Raw genomic sequence first — 22,837 nt, 5'->3', positions numbered from 1 at the left:
TCCAGCTCCCAACTGTCGGTGAGGCATTCGTTTTCTCTTCTTGACCGTCGACTTTGTGCTTTCGAGCTGTGAATTTCTTCGGATCACCTTGCTGCTGATTCATTACTTCTGTTGACGTGCTCTTTTCTTCTTCTTCTTTCGCTTTCACCATGTCTGTTCAGACTGTCTCCATCCAGCCCTTTGCGGACCAGAAGCCTGGAACGTAAGTCGAGACGAAAACCCGGTGGCGTAGAGCTAGCTATACGGTCTGGGCAGAACAGCTAACAAGACTCTAGTTCTGGTCTTCGTAAGAAGGTCAAGGTCTTCCAACAGCCCAATTACTCCGAGGCCTTCGTCACCAGCATTCTCCTGTCGATCCCCGAGGGTGCCGAGGGCGCTTTCCTGGTCATCGGCGGTGATGGCCGCTACTTCAACGACGAGGTGATCCAGAAGATTGCCAAGATCAGTGCTGCGTATGGCGTCAAGAAGCTGCTGGTCGGCCAGAACGGCATTCTCAGCACCCCGGCCGCCAGTAACCTGATCCGTGTCAGGAAGGCGACGGGTGGTATTCTCTTGACTGCCAGTCATAACCCGGGTGGTAAGCACTGCACCCTCTTTATCTAGCACATATATATATATATATGTGTGTGTGTGTGTGTATAGTTCTAATGTGGCAGGCCCCAACGCCGATTTCGGTATCAAGTATAACCTCGCCAACGGTGCCCCCGCCCCCGAAACCGTGACCAACAAGATCTTCGAGACCTCCAAGTCCCTGACCTCGTATAAGATCGCCGAGATCCCCACCGTGGATATCACTCGCATTGGTGTGCAGACCTACGGTCCCTTGGAGGTTGAGGTGGTCCACTCGACCGCGGACTATGTCACCATGATGAAGGAGATCTTCGACTTTGATCTGATCAAGGAGTTCCTGAGCACACACAAGGATTTCAAGGTTCTGTTCGACGGAATGCACGGTGTCACTGGCCCCTATGGCGTCGACATCTTTATCAAGGAGCTTGGTCTGCCCCAGGATAGCACCATGAACTGCGTGCCCTCGCCTGATTTTGGTGGCGGCCACCCGGATCCCAACCTGGTCTACGCCCACGAGCTCGTCGAGGCGGTCGACAAGAACGGCATCCACTTTGGTGCTGCTAGTGATGGTGATGGTGACCGCAACATGATCTACGGTGCCAACACCTTTGTCTCGCCCGGCGACAGCCTGGCCATCATCGCTCACCACGCCAAGCTCATCCCCTACTTCCAGAAGCAGGGTGTCTACGGTCTGGCGCGGTCGATGCCGACGTCGGGTGCGGTCGACCTGGTGGCTAAGGCCCAGGGTCTGCAGAGTTACGAGGTTCCCACCGGCTGGAAGTTCTTCTGCAACCTGTTTGACAACAAGAAGATTTCCATTTGCGGCGAGGAGAGCTTTGGCACCGGCAGCAACCACATCCGTGAGAAGGACGGCGTCTGGGCCGTTGTGGCCTGGCTGAACATCATTGCCGGTGTCGCCAAGCAGAAGCCCCAGGAGACTCCCAGCATTGCCTCGATTCAGAATGAGTTCTGGCAGATCTACGGCCGCACCTTCTTCACCCGCTACGACTACGAGAACGTCGACAGCGAGGGCGCCAACAAGCTGATTGCCAACCTGAGCGAGAAGATCAACAATCAGGCCTCCTTTGTCGGCTCCGAGATCTCCGGCCGCAAGGTCACCGATGCCGGCAACTTTGCCTACACCGACCTGGACGGCAGCGTCACCAAGAATCAGGGTCTGTACGTCAAGTTCGACGACGGCAGCCGCCTCGTCGTGCGCCTGTCGGGCACTGGAAGCAGCGGTGCGACCATCCGGCTGTACATTGAGAAGTACGAGGCGGACAAGAGCCACCTGGGCCTCGCTACCCAGGAGTACCTCAAGGACAACGTGGCCCTGGCTCTGTCTCTGCTCAAGTTCAAGGAGTACGTTGGCCGTGAGGAGCCTGATGTCCGGACCTGATGATGATGATATGAGTAATGATAGCACTAGTTTTGTAAAAGCAACAAGCAAGTTCGTAATTTCATGCGTCCTTTAATCATTTGTCTCGTGTAACCACTGTCTAAGAATTAATGGATTGAAAAAAAAAAAGAAAAAAAAATTACTGGCGTATCTTCTTCTCCCACCATTCATCCCACTTGACGACCTTCTCGTCGCGTCTGGCCTCCTCGGCGGCGAAGACGACGGCGTGGCTCCTCACAGCTTCCTCAAGGGTACACCCGATGAAGGACCTCTGGGCATCAGCAACAGCATAGCCTTTATTCTCGACTGCGTCGACGGCCTGAACGAAACTCCGCACCAGGCCATAGTCGCCTCCACCGTGGCCCTGGGCTTCTTCTTCCGTTGCGGGTTTCGGAACAGGGACGGACGTCGTGGTCCCGGATTCGAAGGTGTGGATGGTGATCGTTTCTGAATCGTAAGATACCTCGCCTTTTGTGCCGTAGACGCGGCCACGGCGTTCGCACTGTTTCTCCGTGGGGGCGATCATATGGAAGAGAGCTGTTTTGGAGGTCCTACTGGTAGTACTAGTACTAGTACTAGCAGTAGTGTTCTGGTCGTCCCATTTCAGAATGACAACCTGGTCATCACAAACAGAGTTATCTGCTTCATAGACGCACCGGCCGTACCATGGTCGCGAGGCGATAAGGGCGTCCTCGGTCGTCGATCTGTCGTAGTCTTCTGATAAACTGGTCAGGAGGGCTTGTCGTGCAGCCTGCTCGCCTTGGGTGGTATATACGTCTTCGATGTCTGGGCAGACGATGCTCAGGGCGGAATGGGACAGTTTCTGCTTTGCGAGATGTTTGCCATCGTAGATCTTCACGGCGCTGTAGATGCATTCCGGCTCCGCGGGGCAGGAGAGACAGTTTGTCGCGTTTCCTGCTTTGATGGGTTTGCGTGCGCGGCGGAATTGAGTCAACGAGCCGAAGGAGGAGATCGAGCGGGGGAAATGATATGAAGGCGTTGAAGAGGAGGAGGAAGAAGAAGATCCTCCTGGCGATGGTGAACATAACATCCACAAGATAAAGTCGATATCATGGCAGGACTTGGTAAGCAGGGATCCGTCCCCGTTGACCGTCTCGCGCCGCCAGTTGCCACGCACGTAACTGTGCGAGAAATGCCACCAGCCCACGGGCTCGCAATGCTCGAGCGAGACTATATCCCCCACGACCCGGTCAAGAAGTAGTAGTTGGCGTAGCAGCATGTTGTGCGGGCTGTACCGGAGGACGTGGCCGACGGAGAAGATCTTGGACGCCTCGCAGTGTGTCGAGAGGCTGCGGTACGCTGCTAGACATTCTGTCAGCGAGATGGCCAACGGCTTCTCGCAGAGAATATGTAGTTTCAAGGGTGTGATCGCCTGCAGTATCTCAACGTGCGTTTCGTCCAACGTGCAGATAAAGACGCCGTCGACGCCAACAGTGCTAGCATTGGTAGCCGTGGTATTCGTTTCAGCAGTGAGCTTTCTCCTCTCTGTCTCCCATTCAAGCCAGTCTTTCCAGTCGTCAAACTCCTGTCCCTCGCCCGGTCTCCCTCCTTTCCCCCAGATATTCTTCTCGCCAAACTCGCGGCGTTTAAAGGCGTGGGGCTCCGCCACGGCGTGGATGACGCCGTTCGTGACGCTGCGCACGGCGCGCGCATAGGCGTTCCCGCGAGACCCGGCTCCGATGACGAGAAAGCGCAATGGTTTGGATATTGGAGAGGGGTTTATAGTGACTGTGGGTGTATAATCGCCCATGGTGTGGTTTGTGGTTTGTGGTTTGTGGTGGTGGTAGTAGTAGTAGTAGTAGTAGTAGTAGTAGCGCCAGTAATAGTTCTAAGATCAGGTATAGAGGCAGTGTCAGAGCTTAAAGGTATTCTATATTGATTCTTATATAGTAGTATCTAGAGTCAGCTAGGAGGAATACGATGCCAGCGCATCGGGAGCATGAACAATCAGCTGGGTGTGATTGGACAGCATTGGACTTTTCGAAATACGACAAAGCTTAACTATTTGATAGGCAAGTGAATATTCTGTTCCTCTAGTATTGTAACTTCTAAACTTCTAAAGGTCTATCTAATATGTTACAGAGAACGTAAGTAAGTCTTATAAAGCTCCCATCACCGCATAGAAGGATCGCCCGACGAGATCACCGAGATCTCCACCTGCTTGGTGATACCCGCCTCGGAATCGAGGTAGTGGTCTTGGCCTAGGATGCGCTCGATGCTGCCAGTTTCGGTACTTCGGCTCATGCTGCCCATGCCGTACCGCTCGTGGGTGCGCGACTGGACGGTCGCATTGCGTGTGGTGGCCTTGTTGCCCGTGAAAGGGGCGGTGAGCTCGTACGATCGTGAGCGGGCGGCACTGGAAAACTTGCGCACCGAGGACATGATCAGCGGGCGGATGCAGGGGACCGAAGAGGTGATGATGATGATGACATTCTCCGTGTAGCCCCAGCGGATCAGCTCGACACCCCCGCCGGCGCCAAGGTTGGTGACGCTGGGGACCGACTTGAGCTTGGTGGTCTTGATGATCGATGCAACCATCGCCCTGCTGGTCAGTAAGAGAGTATGGATAATGATTCTCGGTGACAACGTACAGTATGCCCAGGCTCATGAGAGTGATCAAACTGAGCTTGATACTGAGCTTCAGGTTCAGATTCCAGAAGACAACGGTGGGGAACACCGCTAGAAATAGATCTGTGGCGGAATTGATGGCTGCATACAACATGAGAATTATGAAGAGGACGCTGATTGAATGGGGAGGGGGAAAACTCACAGGAAGAAAAGTAGGAGAACTTGATCACGTCGGCCGTATTGCCGCAGGTTGTCGCTGCCGCCACGGTCGGATCCCACAACGCCCGAACATCCTTGCAGATGCTCAGCGGGAGGATTCCAGACACGATGTTGCAGGCGAGCTGCAGTATCAGCGACCCCCACAGAGCTACTTGGTAGGCACGGTTGGAACCCAGGATGCCGAGCAGATAGAGGATAAACGCCGACCGCGCGATGGTTGTGCTGAAGGTGATCAGCGGCACCTGGATGGCAATGGCTCTCAAAACCAGTTCCAGCTTGTGTAGAGACAGCGTCGCCAGATCTTGTCCAAAGCCATCTTGGACCGAGAGCCACAGGAAGACGGTAGATGCAATCGACAGGGCCTTAATAGAGTACAGTCAGAAAAGAGTCCAATTGTATAGAAAACAGCCTGAAAGTCCTATGGTCCACGATAACTCACCAGAGCCAATACCATCAGCATGTCGTCCACCCGAAAGTGATGAATCTTGATCTTCGCAACCACCCGCAGGGCGACGATCACGACCGCAACCGCCATCGCCGCCCACATGCCCTGGGCCAGCGCAGGGCCCCGGTTCGACATCGTCTCTGAGTCGGAGCTCATCTCTGTCTGATGGACAACAGCAGCAGCAGCAGCAGCAAGCTCATCATCCCTATCAACCCAGCCGAGTCTCCTCGTTCTCATTTAATAAGTAAGAAAAGGAGACTCGGCCATACGCCAGACGCATGGCTGGCCCAATAGTCCCAGCCAAACATGATTAAACTTTGAGAAGAACCATCGGTTCGAAGCTCCTGCGCTGGGTTCAGGCTGCCTTCCCAAGGTTCTTCGCATCCTTCGCCACGTTCTGGTTCGTCCCCTTAGACGAGTCTCCAGCTGGAGCTGACTCTTGCCTATGAGCAGCAGGGACAATCCGCGAGAGTCCCAGGCTGATGTCACGTGAAGTCACGCCCTCGGACCGTGGAAAAACTTCGGCCCGCCGCAGCCAGCGACCCGCTGTTACCAGCTGCCGCATTCGGTGGCGACAGGCTTCAATCCAGGGTGCTTTGGCCCTTGAAGGGTTGGCATGGGGTCGAGAACCGGAGGTGAGTGGACGCAGTGGAGAGAGAGGCTACGTATTTGTGGTGAGATCCGTGCGAGACTCCCAGACTTGAAGAGAGAAAGAAGCTAAACTTCTGGCGTCGAAACTCCACCAGACAGTCGATCAGGCCTCCTGGCGCAGAACGAAGGAGCAGGATCATCAAGAGGATAAGAGAATTCAGTCGAAACATACATCTCTGAGATCGATCGGCGTCTTGATCTACAGATAGAGTGTGAGTCTGAGTGTGAGTGGGAGCCTGGAGTCTCGAGTCTGGAGTAGCTACTACTTCTTAGTAGGACTCGCTATAATGACAAACGTCCCCTAAATGAAACAAACTACAGTAGCAGCTAGTCAGGCTAACCAGAGAAATGATAGTAAGGCCCGAGTAATAATAATAGCTTGTGCTGCTTGGGGTGGAAATACATTTTCGCACCCCACTGCAACCGTGCTATGGACCTCTCAGACCCCTTCCTGAAGCTGCACGGAATTGCCAGGCCCTGGGTTTCCCTGTCTCCTGCCGAAAGCCGTTCCAGTCCATTCACAGAAATCTGAATCCTGCAGAATAATAGCTAACTCCACTGGCAATGCTGGCACTAGACGTTCTAGGGAACTATTCCGGCCCTGGTGTACCAGAATCCCTCCTCCCCGTCCCCCCCCCCTGGGAGGCTCAACGGATTCGACGGCATGCTTGGTTGTTTGCAGGGAATATAAATGGCTGTCACTCTCTCGATTCAGTCGGCTAGACCAAGACAGAAATTCTCAAAAACAAAACGACAATGAAGGCCTGGACTGTGGCTGCTGCTGTGGCTGCTGCTGCCCTCAGCTCGACAGCGCTGGCGGCCAGCGACTGCTACTGCCTGCCTGGCGATAGCTGCTGGCCCTCTGATACCAAGTGGGCGACGCTGAACACCACAGTGGGCGGACGCTTGGTTGCAACTGTTCCCATCGGCACGCCCTGCCACGATCCGACGTACAATGAGACCGCCTGTGCTGAGTTGCAGGCGAACTGGTACCTGCCGGAGACTCATTTGAGCTCCTCTTCCTCGGTCATGCAGGCCTACTTCGCCAACCAGAGCTGCGACCCGTTTACTGCCGAGTCCCGGCCGTGTCTGCTCGGCAACTACGTGAGCTATGCCGTCAATGTTTCCTCCAGCGACGACGTGGTGGCGGCCATCAAGTTTGCCAAGTCCAACAACGTCCGCTTCGTCATTCGCAACACCGGTCATGAGTGAGTCTTGTCTTTTTACTTTGGCTTCTCCAGCGCTTCTATAGCTATATGTGTTTGTGTACTGATTGTCAGTTACTTGGGCCGTTCGACCGGTGCCGGTGCTCTTTCGGTATGGATGCACCATTATAATGATATCGAATACGTGGACTGGTCGGATCCCACCTACGAGGGCCCTGCTTTCAAGATGGGCGCCGGTGTCATGGGCTACCAGGTTCTCGACACCGTCAGTCCTCAAGGGTATGTGGTCGTCGGTGGTGAATGCCCGACCGTTGGTCTTGCGGGCGGATACACGCAGGGCGGTGGCCACTCGGCGCTGAGCACAGCGTTCGGCCTGGCGGCCGACCAGACCCTGTCCTTTGAGGTGGTGACGGCGGCGGGAAATGTGGTCAACGCCTCGCGCACGGAGAACGTGGATCTGTACTGGGCGTTGAGCGGCGGCGGCGCGGGCAACTACGGTGTCGTCGTGTCGCTCACGGTCAAGGCGCACTCAGACGCCACCGTGTCGGGCGCGTCGCTGGAGTTCACCTCGTCCAACATCACCACCGACGTCTTCTTTGAGGCCGTCGAGCGCTTCCACACGCTGCTGCCCGCGATGATCGACGCGGGCGCCACGGTCATCTACGAGCTGGACTACGACACCTTCATCATCGACCCGGTGACCGCGTTCAACCAGACCGAGGACGACGTCAAGGCTATCCTGGCCCCCTTCCTGGCCGAGCTCACCTCCCTGGGCATCACGTATGAAGTCGGTTACACGCAGTACGACTCCTACTACGACCACTACGAGAACTACATGGGTCCGCTGCCGTACGGTAACCTGGACGTCAGCACCTACCAGTACGGCGGGCGGCTGATCCCGCGGCAGACCCTCGAGTCGGACGCGGCGAACCTGACCGCCGCCCTGCGCAACCTGACGGCGAGCGGCGTGCTGGCCGTGGGTGTCGGGCTGGATGTGTCAGATTCCGCAGACTTCCCTAATGCCGTGCTCCCCGAATGGCGGCGCGCAGCGGTGACGATGCAGATCGGCACCCTCTGGAACGAGACGGCCCCCTGGGACGAGATGATCGCCAACCAGCTGCAGATGACCTATGATTTCGTGCCCCAACTCGAAGCCGTCACCCCGGGCGCCGGCGCGTACGAGAACGAGGCCAACTTCCGCCAGCTCGACTGGGAGGATACCTTCTTCAGCTCCAGCTTTGGAGCGCTGGCCGGCGTCAAGGCCATCTGGGATCCGGAATCCTTCTTCTACGTCCTCAAGGGGGTGGGCAGCGAGGCCTGGACGGTGGATGAGTCTGGCAGAATGTGCAGGGCCTAGCTGTCCTTCGCTGTACATAGATAGTACATAGATAGTAGATATAGACCGATCATTCTAATGGATATTATTAATCTTGTTATCCTCATGCCAACCCAGCATACCGATTCCCCAATCCACAAAAACAGTCCGAATATCCACGAAACGAATCATCAGCCTCCTGGTCACTAGTATCCCCCCGGATATCCTGCATCTTCCACGCAATCCGCTCCGCGCCTAGTCTTGCACCCTCGAGATTGGGACCCCCGGGGCCCAGCCGGAGAGCAGCAAATCGCCCCGTCACGAAGAGGGGAACGTCCTCCCTCCACATGAGATCGTCCGTCAGACAGGGGAACCCCCCGCACGTAGGGATCGGGTACGATTCAAGCATGCTCTGCAGGAAAGGGAGAGCAGTGATGTCCGATCGAACGCCCGTCGCAAAGTAGATGTAATCGATCGCCGGTGGTAAGGCGGGCGTCGTGGGCGGGTTCGTCGTGATCTCCCATGTGTTTGTGACGGGACAGAAGCGGTGGTCGGCGATGGCTGTATGCGTGTGGATGACCAGTTTGCCACTTGCGACGTACTGTTTGAGGATCTTCACGTAGCGAGGGTTGATGCTGCCTCCGTCCCGGGCTGTGTGGAACATCTCGAGGCGTTCTTCGTCGCTGTCTGCTGACCAGAAGGCTGCTTTTTCGAAGTTTTTGAATTTGCCCATCCACGTCAAGCCTATATCGAAATGCTTCACTGTACGACTCAGCTTCTCCTCTGTTTCTTATTATTTTGTTTTGCATACCCTTCAAGTCTCCTCTGATGAGTAAATGTACTCTACTCACTCCCTTTTTGATGGCCATATCCACGATCTGCGCAGAAGACAACCCACCCCCGACAACAAGGATGGTTGTCTCCTCCCGCCGAGAGATCTTGCCCCTGAGTCCCGCCGGGGGGAACGAGGTGATCTCCAGACTGTGGCAGGCTGCTTTCCTCTCCTGTTCGGAAAGAGGAAAGGGGAATATCTTTGCGCCGCCGGTCCCCGCGCCGACAGCCAGGACGACAGAGCGGGCATAGAACGTTTCCCCCGTCGAGCCGGTGATGCAGAACAGCTCCTTCTCTTCGTCCAGCTCCGGGTGGAGGCTGTAGGTTATATCGCTGACTTCGGCGTGGAGGATCTGCCCGGGCGAGTCGAGAGAGTATCGCCTCACGATGGAGGAGCAGTATGCGTCGAACAGGGATGTCGAGGGAGAATAGTAATCTTTCCGATCTCTTTCGTCGATATCGCCGGATCTATCAAATATTAATCAACATAAGAACACCGTATTGGTATCAGTAGTAGGGGGAAAGAAAAACTTTACCTATGATCTCGTTTCTTTCTTCGATGCTTGCTCAGTTCCCGACCTACACATCCCCGGATCTCCCACAGATCTTCTTCTCGCCCCGTCTCCCTCGTATAAGCCAGCATGCCATCCCGATCTGCCGGGTCAATGTGGAAGAACATCGGGCTGCGCAGCTGGGCGATTTCCAGCGTGGCAAACGCCGTCTTCCACCTCTGCATCCAGCTGGTCCCCGTACTGTCGAGCACGAGCGTGCCTGTACCTGTGCCTTTACTCCTCGCGGCTCCCGAGTCCGTTCGAACAGAGTAGGATGCTTTGTTCCTGTTCCGGATGTTCATGCGCCCTGTGTGTCGTCGTATCCAGTGGTATCGTTGGTGTTCTTCGTCGGTGAAGAGAGCCGAGGGGGTTTCCTCGCGCAGTCGTGCTGCAACGGCCAGCCCGCAGGGGCCGGCGCCGATGATCACCACCGAGTGGATGTCGGGGTATTCCATGGAGAGAATAGTATAGCAGAGAATAGTAGGATGGGAGAATGGCAAAGTGAAATAGAATTGAAGAGGGTAGAGGATAATGGTACATTCTTGTATAGACGGTAAGAGTATCAACTTATCAAGGTACCAACCAGAGTATCAAGGTACTCAGTCAATTACGCAACGAGGACCTTAGAAGACTTTTTTATCATTATCATGCCTAAAATAAAACAATAAAGCTGTACTTTAAACATTTTCGAAACTCAACTATTTACGTTTCCGCTTTCCCTTGCCTCCTCCTCCCTCCCGCCGGTGCCAGGGATCCTGTGGAAGCACCCATCCCCGAACACGCTTCGCATCCCGTTGTTCCCCGATCTGCGGCACAGGGATCCATTTGTCTTTGCCCTCCGGCAGCACCCGCTGGCGTGTGAGGGCTCCTGGCCCGCCGACATTGAGATGCGCTGACGGCTGCGAGGGGAGGGGCACTGATTTCGACAGCATGAGGAGAAAGTAAAGTGCCAGGCTGGCGGTCATGGGAGCCGGCCCGGAGAAAGAATGGAATCCCTCAAAGTGTCCCAGTTCGGGTGTCTGGCTGCGCGAGCGGTCTGAAGGAGCGGGAGAGTTGTACTGATCCTGCTGCTGTTGTTGTTGATGTAGTTCTGTGAAACCGGCTGCAGTCTTGGTTGGAATCGGGGCAGAGACCTCGAGAAAGCCAAAATAAGGAACGTCGTCGCCCTCGTCGCAGCCAGCGCGTACACACACCAGCTCGATCTCCGTCATGATGAAGCCGTAGCGGCACGAATGTTCGCGCATGCATCGCTGAAGATGGGCCAGCCCATTCAAATATTCGACCCGTCGCGGCGGGCCCTCGTTGCGCATCCCGCTGTTCCACCGGTCAAAGCTCTTGACCACGCCCACCAGCCGGCCGCGCGGGGCCCCGGACGGTGTCCGCTCCGTGTCCGATGCGTAGTTGGCCAGAAAGTGCGGGCCGCCGTAGTGCTTGTGGCCCGTCGCGCGCTGCTGGTCGGGAGCAGGGTAGAGCACCAGATGCTCCGCCCCCTGCGACACGGCGAGCGCGGCGTTGACACGCGATGCGTACAGATCGCGCACCGTGCTGACGAGCGCGGCTTCCGACTCCGGGGCCAGGTGTGCGGCCGACACGGGGCTCGGGGGTGTTAGCTCGGTGGAGATCTCGGTGGTCAGCAGCTTCGACAGCCCGTCAATTGAGTTGAAGGTTGCCAGAGAAAAGGAGTGCCAGCTGCGCAGGTTGCGCACATCCCACCAGAAGTAGTCGTGCATGCCACGGGTGGGGACGACGCTCACGTTGCGCACCAGGTTGATCGCCGGCACCGCCGCAGTGAGGTACGAGAGAAGCGTTGTCGAATCCATCTCATTGCTGCTGCTACAGCAGCTGCTGCCGCCGCCGCTTCTCGGATCGACCACAGTCGGCGAGAGAAGACTGTACCGGGGCGTAGAAGCCATCCGCGGCAGAGGATACATTAGCGTCGGGACCACGGAAGTAGTGGGCGACCTCTGCGATGCCTGTGGTGCCGGCGGCTGTGGATGCGGTGGGTTTGGTTGTTGGAGCGCATGCGAGACATATACCGGCAGTTGGCGGTATGTCGGATAGCCATAGCGATTAAGGGTTGCCTCGTCAATGCTCGAGACAGAAATAGAGCGCGCATGGCCCCCGCCAGCGGCAGACTTGCGTTTGGTGACTGACGGCCCAACACTCACGGGGGAAGGGAGCGTCGAGCCGAAGAAAGACGAGGTGGAAACGGGCGAGACGAGGGAATAGACATCTGTTGTTATCGTTGGTGTTGTTGTTGCTGGCGTATGCTGCTGGCGAGCCGAGGCAGATCTGCTAGAAGATGTGGGATAAGGAACAAACCCGGGCGGGTTGCGCGTGTTGGAGAGCACCCTCCGGTGGCGCTGGCAACCTCCCACGGACACGGGCTCAATGACCACGTCCTGCGGCCGGATCCTGGGCAACAGCGGCGGGCCATGATGGTGTCTCGGCGGCGAAGATACAGGACTCGTCGTCCCCGTGATCACAGACCAGGGTGAGGAGTCGTTGGAGTAGATGGATGAGCCGGAGACACTGCGGCTGTGGTCCGAGTATGTACTCGGCGGCGTAGCCGGATGATACATCACAAGAATTGAGAATCTTTCGAGATAATCAGGTATGTTGATGGTCAATGTTTGAGCAATAGACTGGCTAAGACCTTGATTCAAGCAAAGGCACAAGCGATATCTTATACTCCGTAACTTCTTCCTCAGAACCAGATGAAACACAACACCACTCCACGTTCATCCGAAAATAGAGTCTGCGCAGGCCCTAAACAAGAGCCTCCATGCTTCAAAACACCTTGGCAAGCATGGGGATCGCGATCGCGATTACAGTGGCGTCGTTTCATCGTAGACGCGCAGTGTGCTATTTTTGCCCTGAGGAGTTGATCACCCGGTGAACCTCTATACCTGTACCTCTCCACTCCAACGATCTATATTCGGACAGCCAGTCGGAGGGCCTCATCTCGGCGGCTGCGGCAGTTCAGGTTGCTTTCCACCTCCGTTTTTCCCCTGGATGTGTTCGTGCAAGTGCCGTCCCTGTCCCTGTCGCAGTAAGCGCCGGGCAATCATCGCGGGGCGTCAAGCACGCTGACTGGTGTATTCCATGGGCAGAATATAGCATCAGGAGTCCCGGCGGCTTGTGTATCCAAATAGCTGTCTGTCAGTGTTTGTCTTCTTCTTTCTTTTTTTGGTAAAAGTGGGAAAGGGGGGAAGACGGAGAGTTGGCTGAGGTTGGAGGAGGAGGTGAGGTTGATATTGGGGTGGATGCCTGAGGAACCAAAAAAGCACATGACCTGTCACTGCCAACTGGTCAGCCTGTCGCTTGGAATGACATGACAGCGAACAAAGGAACCTGTTTCAGAATCAAGGCTGAAACAGAATGGCAGGTTTTCTTCTTTTCTATGCATCAACTACATCTTTTTTTAGATCGAAGCTCTAGAGTACACAAAGCCGAGCATGGTTGTAACTATCGTAGTATCTTCGTCAATTCAATTAAGTAGTAGTAGTAGTAGTAGTAGTGGTATACTAATAAGGACGGGTCCGCAGACAGACAGTAAAGTCAAACTCAGGGGAATCTAGTAACCGTCTAATAATGGGGGTCATAAAGTCGCGACGAACATTGAAGAAAGATCAGAAGCGACGCTCATGCAAGACAAGACAAGAAACAAAAGGGGGAAGGATCTATGCCTTGACCTCGTACTTGCGGCGGAACATATCGTCCACCTCGGTGAGGTAGTAGGTGCCGGCAACCAGCGTCTCCGTGTTACCCGAGGGCGTGTAGTTCTTCTTCAGGTGGGCGTGTTCACGGAGAAGGCACATCTAGAAGAGTAGAGTCAGCAACGCATAGAAAAAAGAAAGGATCTGTCAAAAAAAAAGGAAGGATCTTACATCATCGTAAGCCTGGGGCTCCAGGACGGTGCGAGCAGCCAGACGGGCAGGGATATCGAGGTTCTTGACCATGTGGGAGACGTCGCCGACGATCTTGGCGCTGAACATGGAGCTGGCCAGACCACTGCCGTAGCTGAAGAGACCGATACGCTTGGGCTCGCTGGGGTCGAAGGGGACCAGGCACAGCAGAGCGGCCAGACCGGCGTAGACGGTGGCGGTGTACATGTTGCCGCACATGGTGGCAACCTCCAGACCGGGGCGGACACGCTCGTTGTAGCGCTTCTTGGTCAGGCCCATGAAGGTCTTCTCGAGGGGCTTGTCCGACAGGGACTGGGTGTAGTCGAGGTCGCGCAGCTCGGCGGGGACCTCGGCGAACGCCTGGTGCGACGGGTCGGCCAGGTAGTCGTTGTAGAGCATGCGGCCGAACGACTTCTGCACGAGCTTGCAGTTCGGGGCGTGGTAGAGGAAGTAGTCGAAGCGGTCGAGGCCAGTCTTGGTCTCGTCGTGCAGCACGCCGTTGGTGCCGTTCTGCTCGCGGAGGACCTTCTCACGGGCGTTGTAGGCCTTGTAGCAGGCGTCCACGGCCTCGGTGTAGCATCTGAGCGAGAAGTGGCCGTCGACGAGCGGGTACTCGCTGGTGAGGTCGGCCTTGTAGAAGTCGTAGGCGTGGCTCATGTAGGAGGCGCGCAGGCCCGGCTCGAAGACGATGGGGGCGTCGGGGCCGATGAGCATGGCCACACAGCCCGCACCGCCAGTCGGACGAGCAGCACCCTTGGCGTAGAGGGCAATGTCGCCAGTGACCACCACGGCGTCCCGGCCGTCCCAGGCCGACGACTCGAGCCAGTTGATGCTGTTGAAGACGGCGTTGGTGCCACCGTAGCAGGCGTTGACGTTGTCCACACCCTCGATATTGCTGTTGCCGTGGGGGGTGAACAGCTGCATCAGCACCGACTTGACCGACTTGGACTTGTCCAGCAGGGTCTCCGTGCCGACCTCGAGGCGGCCGATCGACTTGGGGTCGATGTTGTACTTGCGCAGGAGGGAGGAGAGCGTCGTCAGGGCCATCGAGTAGATGTCTAAGCCGGTTAGTTAACTCTCTACCCCCTTATCTTGTAACAGACTACCGAGGAAAACTCACCCTCACGGTCATCACAGAAGCTCATCTTGGTTTGCCCCAGACCAATTGTGTACTTTCCCTCGCTGACGCCATCGAACTTTTCGAGTTCCTTCTGATCGACGCACTGATAACAACAGTCAGGAACCAGGCCACACTAAAGACTTCTAAGGAGATCGACGAACCTGGCTGGGGAAATAGACCTCAATGGCCTTGATACCGATATTCTGAGCACGAGACATGATTATTTTAATCGTGGGAGAATAATAAACTCAAGCAGAGAAGAGGGGGGGAGAGAGAGAGGGGTTGAGTGAGGGGGTGAGGCCGAGACGGTGAGAGGAAGCGGGAGGAGAGAAAAAATTCCAGTGACAATGACAATCAGGTACGTGGCACAAACACCAGACAGACAGAGGACAGAAGAAGATCTGAAGATAAAAAAAAAAGAGAATCTGAAAGCAGGGAATTTTTTCTTGGAGAAAATTCTACGATCCGCCCCTTTCTACCAGCGACCGTCCCAGGGAATCCACGCCACTTATATATCTCCTATCTAGGACGAAATCTACGGAGTAGATATAAGAATGGAGTGGAGTATCTGCCAATGCTGGCAGCAAAGGGACACGCATGGTGTTCCATTGTTTGTTTCTCAGGCTGAGGAGCTGGATGGTCTCTCGATTGCCTGGGTATGTTCACCGGTCTTTCTCCAGTTGTTTTCCTCGTCGTTCTCGTGCGACATCATATCATAGATCTTATCTGGTCAGGTACTAACTATCTCACTACACCACACAATCAGCATACGAACTACCACCACTACACCACTGACGAAGAAGAGGGGGAAATCGGGTTGCCAAGAAGAAATCCTGGTGCCTGGAATGTCGGTGTGACTGTGTAGCCAGTCAAGCATTATTCTACTGGCAGTAAGCAGACGATAAACCTATAACAAAACCACTCGTTAGCCATGCCTTTTCTACCATCTGGATGCGTCTGCTCTGCAGTCATGCCTAGTCTGTCATCCCCCTCAATCGACTCGGTCGAGTCTAAGAGATACCCACGGTTGTCCCCGTAGAACCAGCGATGGTCCTCGTCGTTCAATGCCATATCGCTCCGCTGGAGTCGAATATCCATCCGACTTTGTTTCCACCGCCGGCGACAGCACCATCATCCACTGGAGCATGCCGAGAATGTCTGCGCTGAGCTGCGTCTTAGTTGACAGCTGTACTCCGTACCTCTGTTCGAGAACAGTAGCGCGCCGTTATTCAGTACCTAGCGATAGAGGGGAGGCGCGGACGGAGAATGGGCGGAAGTCTCCTCGGCCTCAAGCAGGCTACGCAGCATGCTATTATATGTAGTATGCTGCCACAGCGGTTTCTTGCTCTGGATAAATACCGCCACTAGATCCGGGTCAAGGAGCGGTGACGACCCCTGGGTCCTGTGCTGCCCGCAAGATACGCATACGCAGGCCGCTCGTCAGATGGCGATGGCGGGTGGTAGACGGTGGAATATGGATCTCTGTCGTCCCTGTCGGATGTACTTGTAACGTTCTGTTCGTGCAGTTGTTGCATCGATGGATATGCGTAGTTCTGGAGAGAGTATTCTTTAGCTTGGGGTAAGAACCCATACTGTAGGTCTTGCTGTACTGGTTTTATACAGTGATATCTCGTATACTCTCTAAACACTCTTCGATGGAGTGATTCCAAGTCACAGCCAATTATGTAATATAAATTAAACTTAATTAAACTTGCTCCTGATTCTTTCTATTTGTTTCAGGCTCGGAAAGCATCCGAAATCGACACTTCTATGCAGTAGGGCTGTGTAGGGATTGAACTGATAATACTGACAGAAGACGAAGTATGTAGTATATCAGTTACCCAAGTTAAAGAAGAATATGCTATTTGTGCTCTGTCAGACAGAATGAGGTGGTTGTAGAAGAAGACGTTGCTGTCTTTCCACCTCTTCCATCTTCCCTCTTCCTTCCACTCTCTCTCTCTCTCTTTCTCTCTTCTACTCTCACCAGACCTATCCATTTGGTATTCGGTCAGCGAACGATAGTAATCGATAGATAAATTGTTCATCTTGTGCTATCTTTATGATTAAACAGACTGAAACTGATGAGATCTCGAGTCGAGCTGGAAAGACAGAGCCAACGAACGAGACAAGAGATACAGAAACCCCCTTCTCCGTTCCAATTCCATCAAGGTTTCTACTGACACGTGTTTTCTCTGCTATCTAGCAATGGTCAAGGCAAAAGGCGAACAGATCGACTGAACCCCGGTCATCGTGGACTGTTCCGAGCCAGTGGATCGGTCGATTACAGCCATACAAGTTCAACACTTGCAGTGACTACTATACCATATCATATGAGAATATCAGCATCCGCAGAAAGACCTAGTTGGTTACACTGAAAAGATTTCTGCCCGACATGTCTTGATAGTTGCGCAGACAGAGAGAATTATGGTCGCAGTTGCTCTTCTTCAACAAGAGGACGGATCGCATTTGAGCTGGGCCTTGTCGAGAAATGGTGACTATACTATCAATAGAATATCTAAGAATACAAATCTAGACTGATCTAGACCAGATCATGGCAATCATCGAGTTAACCAGACAGGCAGACCCATAGATCCTCAAGAGTCCAGACAAAAGGACGACAACTCGTACGAACAATCAATCGACCGTCTGTCTCCCTTCGACTCACGACTCTTTTCAATAAAACTCCACAGGCGTATAACAATCACCACAGATATAATAATAGTAATAATAATAATGTACTACATTGTATACTACATATTTCAAGTAATTCCTGGCCTGTCAGTGTCGGCGTGGGTCGGCCACGACTGCGCCACGCGGTCTCACGGACTCCGGGGGGAGAATCGCCAGGCCAGGGGACTTTCGACGATACTTTCTCTCTCCTGTCTTTTGCACCACTCATCGACCGGAGATTTAATATTATTCTATCCTACCCTCTCCATCCCCATCTTCCATTTCGGGGTATCCAGATGGACCAGTGTGTTCCCTATCGCTCGCCCGTCTAGAACATGAGCTCGCCTTCGTCCACGGCTGTGACACTACCGATCTCACTGGGCTCTGCGGCCCTCCGTTCCATCCGCCATGGGCGACGATAAGCACCATTACGAATCCCTCCCGATTCCCACGTACGAAGAAGCCACCTCCTCGCGGTCTCGCCGGAGCGTGGAAGAAGCCGGCGACGATGCAGAACGACAGGGCCTGCTGGGGCGTTCCGAGGTCAGCGGCAGCGGGGGTATCCATGGAGGAACAAGAGATAGAGAAGAAGGAGGAGGAGGAGGAGGAGGAGGAGATGGATATCAACCGCCGACGGTCGAGTCGGCTCGGTCCAGCCTGGACTATCTGGGCTCATCGGCGCCGAATTCCGCGCGGGGGTCGATGGAGCAGCTGCGTCGCGAGATCGACGAGATGGACATCGAAGACATGGGCCAGGGGGGTGCCTCATCATCGGCATCAGGGGCACGGCGAGGGCGCTCGCAGCTAGGCCACCGGTTCTCGAAACGGCTCAACGACTTCACTCGAACGCTGTCGGCCATCCACCTGCCCTTACGCCAGTACCTGCCCACCGTCCGCTTCACGATCGACCTGGGTCGCGCCCGCACGCACGTGCAGAAGAACGCCTGTATGCTCGTCCTGCGGCTCTTCGCCGTCATCCTCGTCGTCATTCTCGTCTACCTCTTCTTCTTCTCCGATCTGTTCAGCTTCGGGAACCGGCTCAACATGGCCCAGGCCTACAGCCCGGCCTCGGTCGAAAACTACGTGCAGGGCCACATCAACGGCACCCGCATCGCCGAGAACCTCAAGAAGCTCACCAATTTCCCCCACATGGCTGGCACCGAGGGCAGTTTTGTCCTGGGCGAATGGATCGAGCAGGAGTTCAAGATCGCCGGCCTGGACGAGGTCGTCTCGGAGGAGTTCCAGGTCTATCTCAACTATCCCACCGCCGACGGCCGACGCGTGGCGATTGTCGACCCGCCCGACCTGGCCTGGGAGGCCACCCTGGAGGAGGACGATGCCCAGGCCCCGGTCTTCCACGGCCACTCGAAATCGGGCAACGTGACGGGCCCGCTCGTCTACGCCAACTACGGCTCCCGCCAGGACTTTAAAATGCTGGCCGACCTGGGGATCTCGCTCGACGGTGCCATCGCGCTGGTCCGCTACTATGGCACCGAGACCGATCGCGCCCTCAAGGTCAAGGCTGCCGAGCTGGCCGGAGCCGCCGGCTGTATCATCTACTCTGACCCGGCCCAGGACGGCTTCGTCCAGGGGCCCGCCTACCCGGACGGGCGCTTCATGCCCGCCGACGGCGTGCAGCGCGGCGCCGTGAGCTTGATGTCGTGGGTGGTCGGGGATGTGCTGACGCCCGGCTTTGCCTCGACCCCGGAGCAGAAGAAGCAGCGGCTCAAGCCCGAAGAAAGCCCCGGCTTGGTCCAGATCCCCAGCCTCCCGATCGCCTGGCGCGACGCCCAGAGGCTGCTGAACGCCCTGCGTGGCCACGGCCTCCTCGTCCCCCAGGACTGGGTCGGTGGCGTGCCCGAGGTGGACCAGTGGTGGACGGGCGACGCCCAGTCCCCGCAGGTGAACCTGATGAACCTGCAGGACGAGGTGGAGAAACAGCCCATCTACAACGTGCTGGGCCGCATCATCGGCCTGGAGCAGCCGGAGAAGAAGATCATCATCGGGAACCACCGCGACTCGTGGTGCACCGGAAGCGCCGACCCGGGCAGCGGCACCGCCGTGTTTCTAGAAATCGTGCACATCTTCGGCGAGCTGCTCACCTACGGCTGGCGGCCGCTGCGCACGATCGAATTCGCCAGCTGGGACGGTGAGGAGTACAACCTGATCGGCTCGACCGAGCATGTCGAGGACCGGGTGGACGCTCTGCGCGCCGACGCCTACGCCTACCTCAACGTCGACGTGGGCGTCAGCGGGCCTGACTTCCGCGTGGCTGCCTCGCCGCTGTACGAGTCGGTGGTCCTGCAGCTGCTGAACCGCATCTCGGACCCGGCGCGCAACGCGACCCTCAAGGAGATCTGGGAGAGGAAAGGCTTGCGCATCGAGGGCCTGGGCGCCGGTAGCGACTACGTCGCCTTCCAGGACATCGCGGGCACGTCCAGCATCGATTTCGGCTTCACCGGGGCGCCCTACCCTTACCACAGCTGCTATGAGAACTGGGACTGGATGGTCCGGTTCGGGGACCCGGGATTCCAGTACCACACAATGCTGGGCCAGTTCTGGGCCCTCCTCCTGCTCGAGCTGGCCGAAAACCCAATCCTCCCCTTCAACATGGAAGCCTACGCCAACTACGTGTCCAGCTACGTCGCCGAGCTGGAAACCTACGCACGCAACCAGCATGTGCCCATCCTCGACCCGCTCGACGCTGCAGGCTCCGACGGCGGCGTGCGCTTCAACGCCCTGTACAACGCCGCCGCCGAGTTCCGCGAGAACGCCGTCCTGTTTCATGGATGGGACCAGATGTGGCACGACACCGTCTGGGGCGCCGGCGGCTACGAGAGCAGCGTCATGACCGTCCAGCGATTAAGCCATAATTCGCGGATGGCCAATTTCGAGACTCATCTTCTAGATCTAGATGAGGGGGGTGGGGTATGTATCCATCATCAACCTCCTTTCATCGTTCATCGTTCATCGTCCATCATGCTAATATGCTATAGATCCCCAATCGTACCCAATTCAAACATATCCTCTTCGGCCCGCAGGCTTGGTCCGGATACGACGAGGCCTTCTTCCCAGCCATCCGGGACTCGATCGATGCCCGCGACTGGACGGCCACCCAGGCGTGGATCGATCGTACGGCGCACATCCTCTCCAAGGCGAGCAGGAAGCTGCTCTACTAACCTGTACCTTCTATCTTAACTACCTATAATTCCCTCACCTACACACTTCGTCTTACTTCCTTACATCGTCCACGTCTACCGTCCCCGTCTCGTTTCGTTTATATCGTACATATGAATCGGACCTATACCCGTCTGTACATGAGCTTAGCTCTCTGTCCTACTAGCCATACATTTCCTTTCTTGTTATATGTCATATCATATCTTTTTTTCAATCATGTTAATCATACCAGCGAGGTAGTTGACAACATATTTTTGCTGCTCAACCAAGTTATAATTATAAGGAAAGTACGGATATGACTATAAGCTATAAGTCAAGATGTCATATTTAATTATCTATCATTCTGTTCAGAGGTAAAAAAAAAAGCAAGTCATAGCCAGGGTAAAGCAGGGTAAAGGGAAAGGGAGACTATATGTATGTAGGTAGGTAGTTGGCTTTAGCTAACGGGAAGATTCTTCATATCGCCCTTGCCATCCTTGATCCACTCCGGATCGACGAGCCGCTCGCGCTCGGCGTACAGCTGCTTGTAGGCGCCGCGGATGGTGCCGTCGCTGACGTGGGCAACCTGGGAGATTTCCTTGGCAGACTTGCCGTGGCCCATCAGGTACGAGGCCATGTAGATGCAGGCGGCGACGATGGACAGCGGCGAGCGCCCGGCCAGGTCGCCCATGGCCGTGACGCGGTCTGACAGCGAGGATGAGACACTCGTGACCTGGAAGGGCAGATCGAGCAGGTTGCAGAAACGGTTGCACAGGTCGCTGGGCTTCGTCGAGGTGGTCGCCGTGTATGTGTCGTTCGGGTCCGGCACGCCGCCGTTCGAGACAACGTTGTTGATGCGCTCCAGGTTCTGGGCCGTGAAGAACTTCTCCAGCGCCTTATAGATGCGTCCGATCTCCTTGCGCGACACGCGCGTCACCGCAAAGATTTCGGTGAAGGTTCGCGGCACTTTACACTGCCGGCATGCGATGAAGATGCACCCCGCGATAATCACGTCCTGAGACTTGCCCTTGAACGCCTTGGCGTCATCGACCACCTTGAATAGGTATTTTGCCGTGTCGGCCACGTTCTTCTGGATGTTGAACCCGTCGCACAGCGCGCCGATCTCCTTGTACGCGGCCAACAGCGACTTGTTGGCCTTTTCACTGGACTGCTTGTTCTGAGCACGGTACAGCTCCCGCGCCCGGCCCGAGGCGCCGCTGGCGATCTGAGTCTCAAGCTGGTCCCCGTTCAACAGCGGGTTGACCGCCTCACCCACACGCGACGGGTCGTCGTTGTTCTGGTCATCGTTCGAGAATGTCCGCCATTCGCTGTGCATATCAATCTCGCGATCCGCGAGCACCAGTCCGCAGGAGCCGCACACCGTCTCATGCGAGTCCGGGAACTCGAGGTTCGGGGGCACCTCCTTGCACTCCGGACAGATCAGGTGCGCCGCCAGGTTCTTCTTCCATGCGTTGGGGTCGGCGCTTGCGCGCGGAACCGAGGAGACTGCCGCCATTTTGGATGGCTTCTTTACTGTCTTGTTCTTCTTCCTTCTCAGAGTGAACGTGGGGTTATATTTACGAGCACAAAAACGAACGAACAACGGCGAATACAGGGTGGCGACTGTATCGTCCTGTGGGTAATGATTTCTGGATGTTTCTCTTTGCTCAGTAGCGACAACGAAGGAAAGACAGCAGTAATAGGAACGGATCAGTCGGTCTCTCTCCGTGCCACTGCCTCAGACTATTAGCTTTCATCACCAACGATCGTATATTGCAAATAATTTTTTATACACATCATCTTTCCAAAGACGAGAATAGTTGAGAAGAAAAGGAAAGAGGAAAAGAAAAACCATCTCTGCACTCGCTCTCAAGACATCAGGCGCTTTACCTTTCCAAGGACAGAGCCCAGTTGCACCTTCAAGCACCCTCGCAGCACCGTCACACCTCCAAAGGCGCAGAGCGTCTTTTTTTGATCTCACCAGGCTCAAGACAGCACACCACTCTCAAAACTTCCCAGTCCAGCGTGGCCGACCGCGAGAGAAACCAGTCAAGGTCTCCGCAAGAGGGGAATCTCACGAAAAAGGGCCGCAGATCGAATCCGGGAATCGAGACGAGCAAACATACACTGTCTGACGACTGAGACAGACGGTGTAGGTGAGAGCTGTAGAGTGTCTGGGGAAGACTCTCCAGTGAGGCGACAGAGAGAAGGGGATGGAGAGCAGAGGAAGAAGAGAAGGACAAAGAA

General features: G+C 55.6%; 10 protein-coding genes across 10 annotated transcripts; 3 read left to right on the top strand and 7 right to left on the bottom strand.

The window, feature by feature from the left end:
• Positions 1–149: 149 nt before the first annotated feature.
• Positions 150–1,969, top strand: ASPZODRAFT_12350 (hypothetical protein; the record flags this gene model as incomplete). Its single annotated transcript, XM_022721363.1, has 3 exons — positions 150–202; positions 276–577; positions 657–1,969. The coding sequence occupies 3 exons, from the start codon at positions 150–152 to the stop codon at positions 1,967–1,969; spliced, it is 1,668 nt and encodes a 555-aa protein (XP_022586041.1).
• Positions 1,814–3,879, bottom strand: ASPZODRAFT_409822 (hypothetical protein). Its single transcript, XM_022728320.1, has one exon. The coding sequence runs from the start codon at positions 3,738–3,740 to the stop codon at positions 2,109–2,111; it is 1,632 nt and encodes a 543-aa protein (XP_022586040.1). The 5' UTR covers positions 3,741–3,879; the 3' UTR covers positions 1,814–2,108.
• Positions 3,880–4,002: 123 nt separating this feature from the next.
• On the bottom strand, positions 4,003–5,762 carry ASPZODRAFT_127616 (hypothetical protein). The gene is made up of 4 exons (XM_022721798.1): positions 5,217–5,762; positions 4,761–5,139; positions 4,582–4,699; positions 4,003–4,532 (listed from the first exon to the last, which is right to left on the bottom strand). The coding sequence occupies exons 1-4, from the start codon at positions 5,457–5,459 to the stop codon at positions 4,103–4,105; spliced, it is 1,170 nt and encodes a 389-aa protein (XP_022586039.1). The 5' UTR covers positions 5,460–5,762; the 3' UTR covers positions 4,003–4,102.
• A 29-nt stretch (positions 5,763–5,791) lies between these two features.
• ASPZODRAFT_127615 (hypothetical protein) lies at positions 5,792–6,315 on the bottom strand. Its single transcript, XM_022721797.1, has 2 exons — positions 6,229–6,315; positions 5,792–6,085 (listed from the first exon to the last, which is right to left on the bottom strand). Exon 2 carries the CDS (start codon positions 6,041–6,043, stop codon positions 5,804–5,806), a length of 240 nt encoding a protein of 79 aa, XP_022586038.1. The 5' UTR covers positions 6,044–6,085; positions 6,229–6,315; the 3' UTR covers positions 5,792–5,803.
• Positions 6,316–6,629: 314 nt separating this feature from the next.
• ASPZODRAFT_12348 (hypothetical protein) lies at positions 6,630–8,396 on the top strand (the record flags this gene model as incomplete). The annotated part of the gene is made up of 2 exons (XM_022721362.1): positions 6,630–7,081; positions 7,154–8,396. The coding sequence occupies 2 exons, from the start codon at positions 6,630–6,632 to the stop codon at positions 8,394–8,396; spliced, it is 1,695 nt and encodes a 564-aa protein (XP_022586037.1).
• Positions 8,397–8,437: 41 nt separating this feature from the next.
• Positions 8,438–10,461, bottom strand: ASPZODRAFT_409623 (hypothetical protein). The gene is made up of 3 exons (XM_022728319.1): positions 9,722–10,461; positions 9,166–9,653; positions 8,438–9,116 (listed from the first exon to the last, which is right to left on the bottom strand). The coding sequence occupies exons 1-3, from the start codon at positions 10,189–10,191 to the stop codon at positions 8,479–8,481; spliced, it is 1,596 nt and encodes a 531-aa protein (XP_022586036.1). The 5' UTR covers positions 10,192–10,461; the 3' UTR covers positions 8,438–8,478.
• Positions 10,435–12,318, bottom strand: ASPZODRAFT_148792 (hypothetical protein; the record flags this gene model as incomplete). The annotated part of the gene is made up of 2 exons (XM_022725418.1): positions 10,435–11,563; positions 11,699–12,318. 2 exons carry the CDS (start codon positions 12,316–12,318, stop codon positions 10,435–10,437), a joined length of 1,749 nt encoding a protein of 582 aa, XP_022586035.1.
• A 1,101-nt stretch (positions 12,319–13,419) lies between these two features.
• Positions 13,420–14,982, bottom strand: ASPZODRAFT_12345 (hypothetical protein; the record flags this gene model as incomplete). The annotated part of the gene is made up of 4 exons (XM_022721360.1): positions 13,420–13,557; positions 13,627–14,702; positions 14,765–14,867; positions 14,926–14,982. 4 exons carry the CDS (start codon positions 14,980–14,982, stop codon positions 13,420–13,422), a joined length of 1,374 nt encoding a protein of 457 aa, XP_022586034.1.
• Positions 14,983–17,842: 2,860 nt separating this feature from the next.
• ASPZODRAFT_2107315 (hypothetical protein) lies at positions 17,843–20,978 on the top strand (the record flags this gene model as incomplete). The annotated part of the gene is made up of 3 exons (XM_022727711.1): positions 17,843–18,194; positions 18,216–20,362; positions 20,431–20,978. 3 exons carry the CDS (start codon positions 17,843–17,845, stop codon positions 20,611–20,613), a joined length of 2,682 nt encoding a protein of 893 aa, XP_022586033.1. The 3' UTR covers positions 20,614–20,978.
• An 8-nt stretch (positions 20,979–20,986) lies between these two features.
• Positions 20,987–22,604, bottom strand: ASPZODRAFT_127606 (hypothetical protein). The gene has a single exon (XM_022721796.1). The coding sequence runs from the start codon at positions 22,104–22,106 to the stop codon at positions 21,048–21,050; it is 1,059 nt and encodes a 352-aa protein (XP_022586032.1). The 5' UTR covers positions 22,107–22,604; the 3' UTR covers positions 20,987–21,047.
• Between the last annotated feature and the right edge of the window lie 233 nt (positions 22,605–22,837).

This window comes from Penicilliopsis zonata (assembly GCF_001890105.1).
Source record: "Penicilliopsis zonata CBS 506.65 unplaced genomic scaffold ASPZOscaffold_1, whole genome shotgun sequence".
Lineage (NCBI taxonomy): Eukaryota > Fungi > Ascomycota > Eurotiomycetes > Eurotiales > Aspergillaceae > Penicilliopsis > Penicilliopsis zonata.
Note: the sequence above shows the minus strand (reverse complement) of the source record. Positions and strands in the feature narration are given on the sequence as shown.

What these genes read in the sequence shown, in the direction of transcription:
- ASPZODRAFT_409822 (XM_022728320.1), bottom strand. Translation starts at nt 3,740, where the DNA reads ATGGGCGATTATACACCCACAGTCACTATAAACCCCTCTCCAATATCC.
- ASPZODRAFT_127616 (XM_022721798.1), bottom strand. Translation starts at nt 5,459, where the DNA reads ATGAGAACGAGGAGACTCGGCTGGGTTGATAGGGATGATGAGCTTGCT. An exon ending in TGCTGATGGTATTGGCTCTG is followed by an intron (nt 5,140 to 5,216) that starts GTGAGTTATCGT and finishes TACTCTATTAAG; the next exon opens with GCCCTGTCGATTGCATCTAC. An exon ending in CTCATGAGCCTGGGCATACT is followed by an intron (nt 4,533 to 4,581) that starts GTACGTTGTCAC and finishes ACTGACCAGCAG; the next exon opens with GGCGATGGTTGCATCGATCA.
- ASPZODRAFT_127615 (XM_022721797.1), bottom strand. Translation starts at nt 6,043, where the DNA reads ATGTTTCGACTGAATTCTCTTATCCTCTTGATGATCCTGCTCCTTCGT.
- ASPZODRAFT_409623 (XM_022728319.1), bottom strand. Translation starts at nt 10,191, where the DNA reads ATGGAATACCCCGACATCCACTCGGTGGTGATCATCGGCGCCGGCCCC. An exon ending in AGAAAGAAACGAGATCATAG is followed by an intron (nt 9,654 to 9,721) that starts GTAAAGTTTTTC and finishes AATATTTGATAG; the next exon opens with ATCCGGCGATATCGACGAAA. An exon ending in CATCAGAGGAGACTTGAAGG is followed by an intron (nt 9,117 to 9,165) that starts GTATGCAAAACA and finishes TGAGTCGTACAG; the next exon opens with TGAAGCATTTCGATATAGGC.
- ASPZODRAFT_127606 (XM_022721796.1), bottom strand. Translation starts at nt 22,106, where the DNA reads ATGGCGGCAGTCTCCTCGGTTCCGCGCGCAAGCGCCGACCCCAACGCA.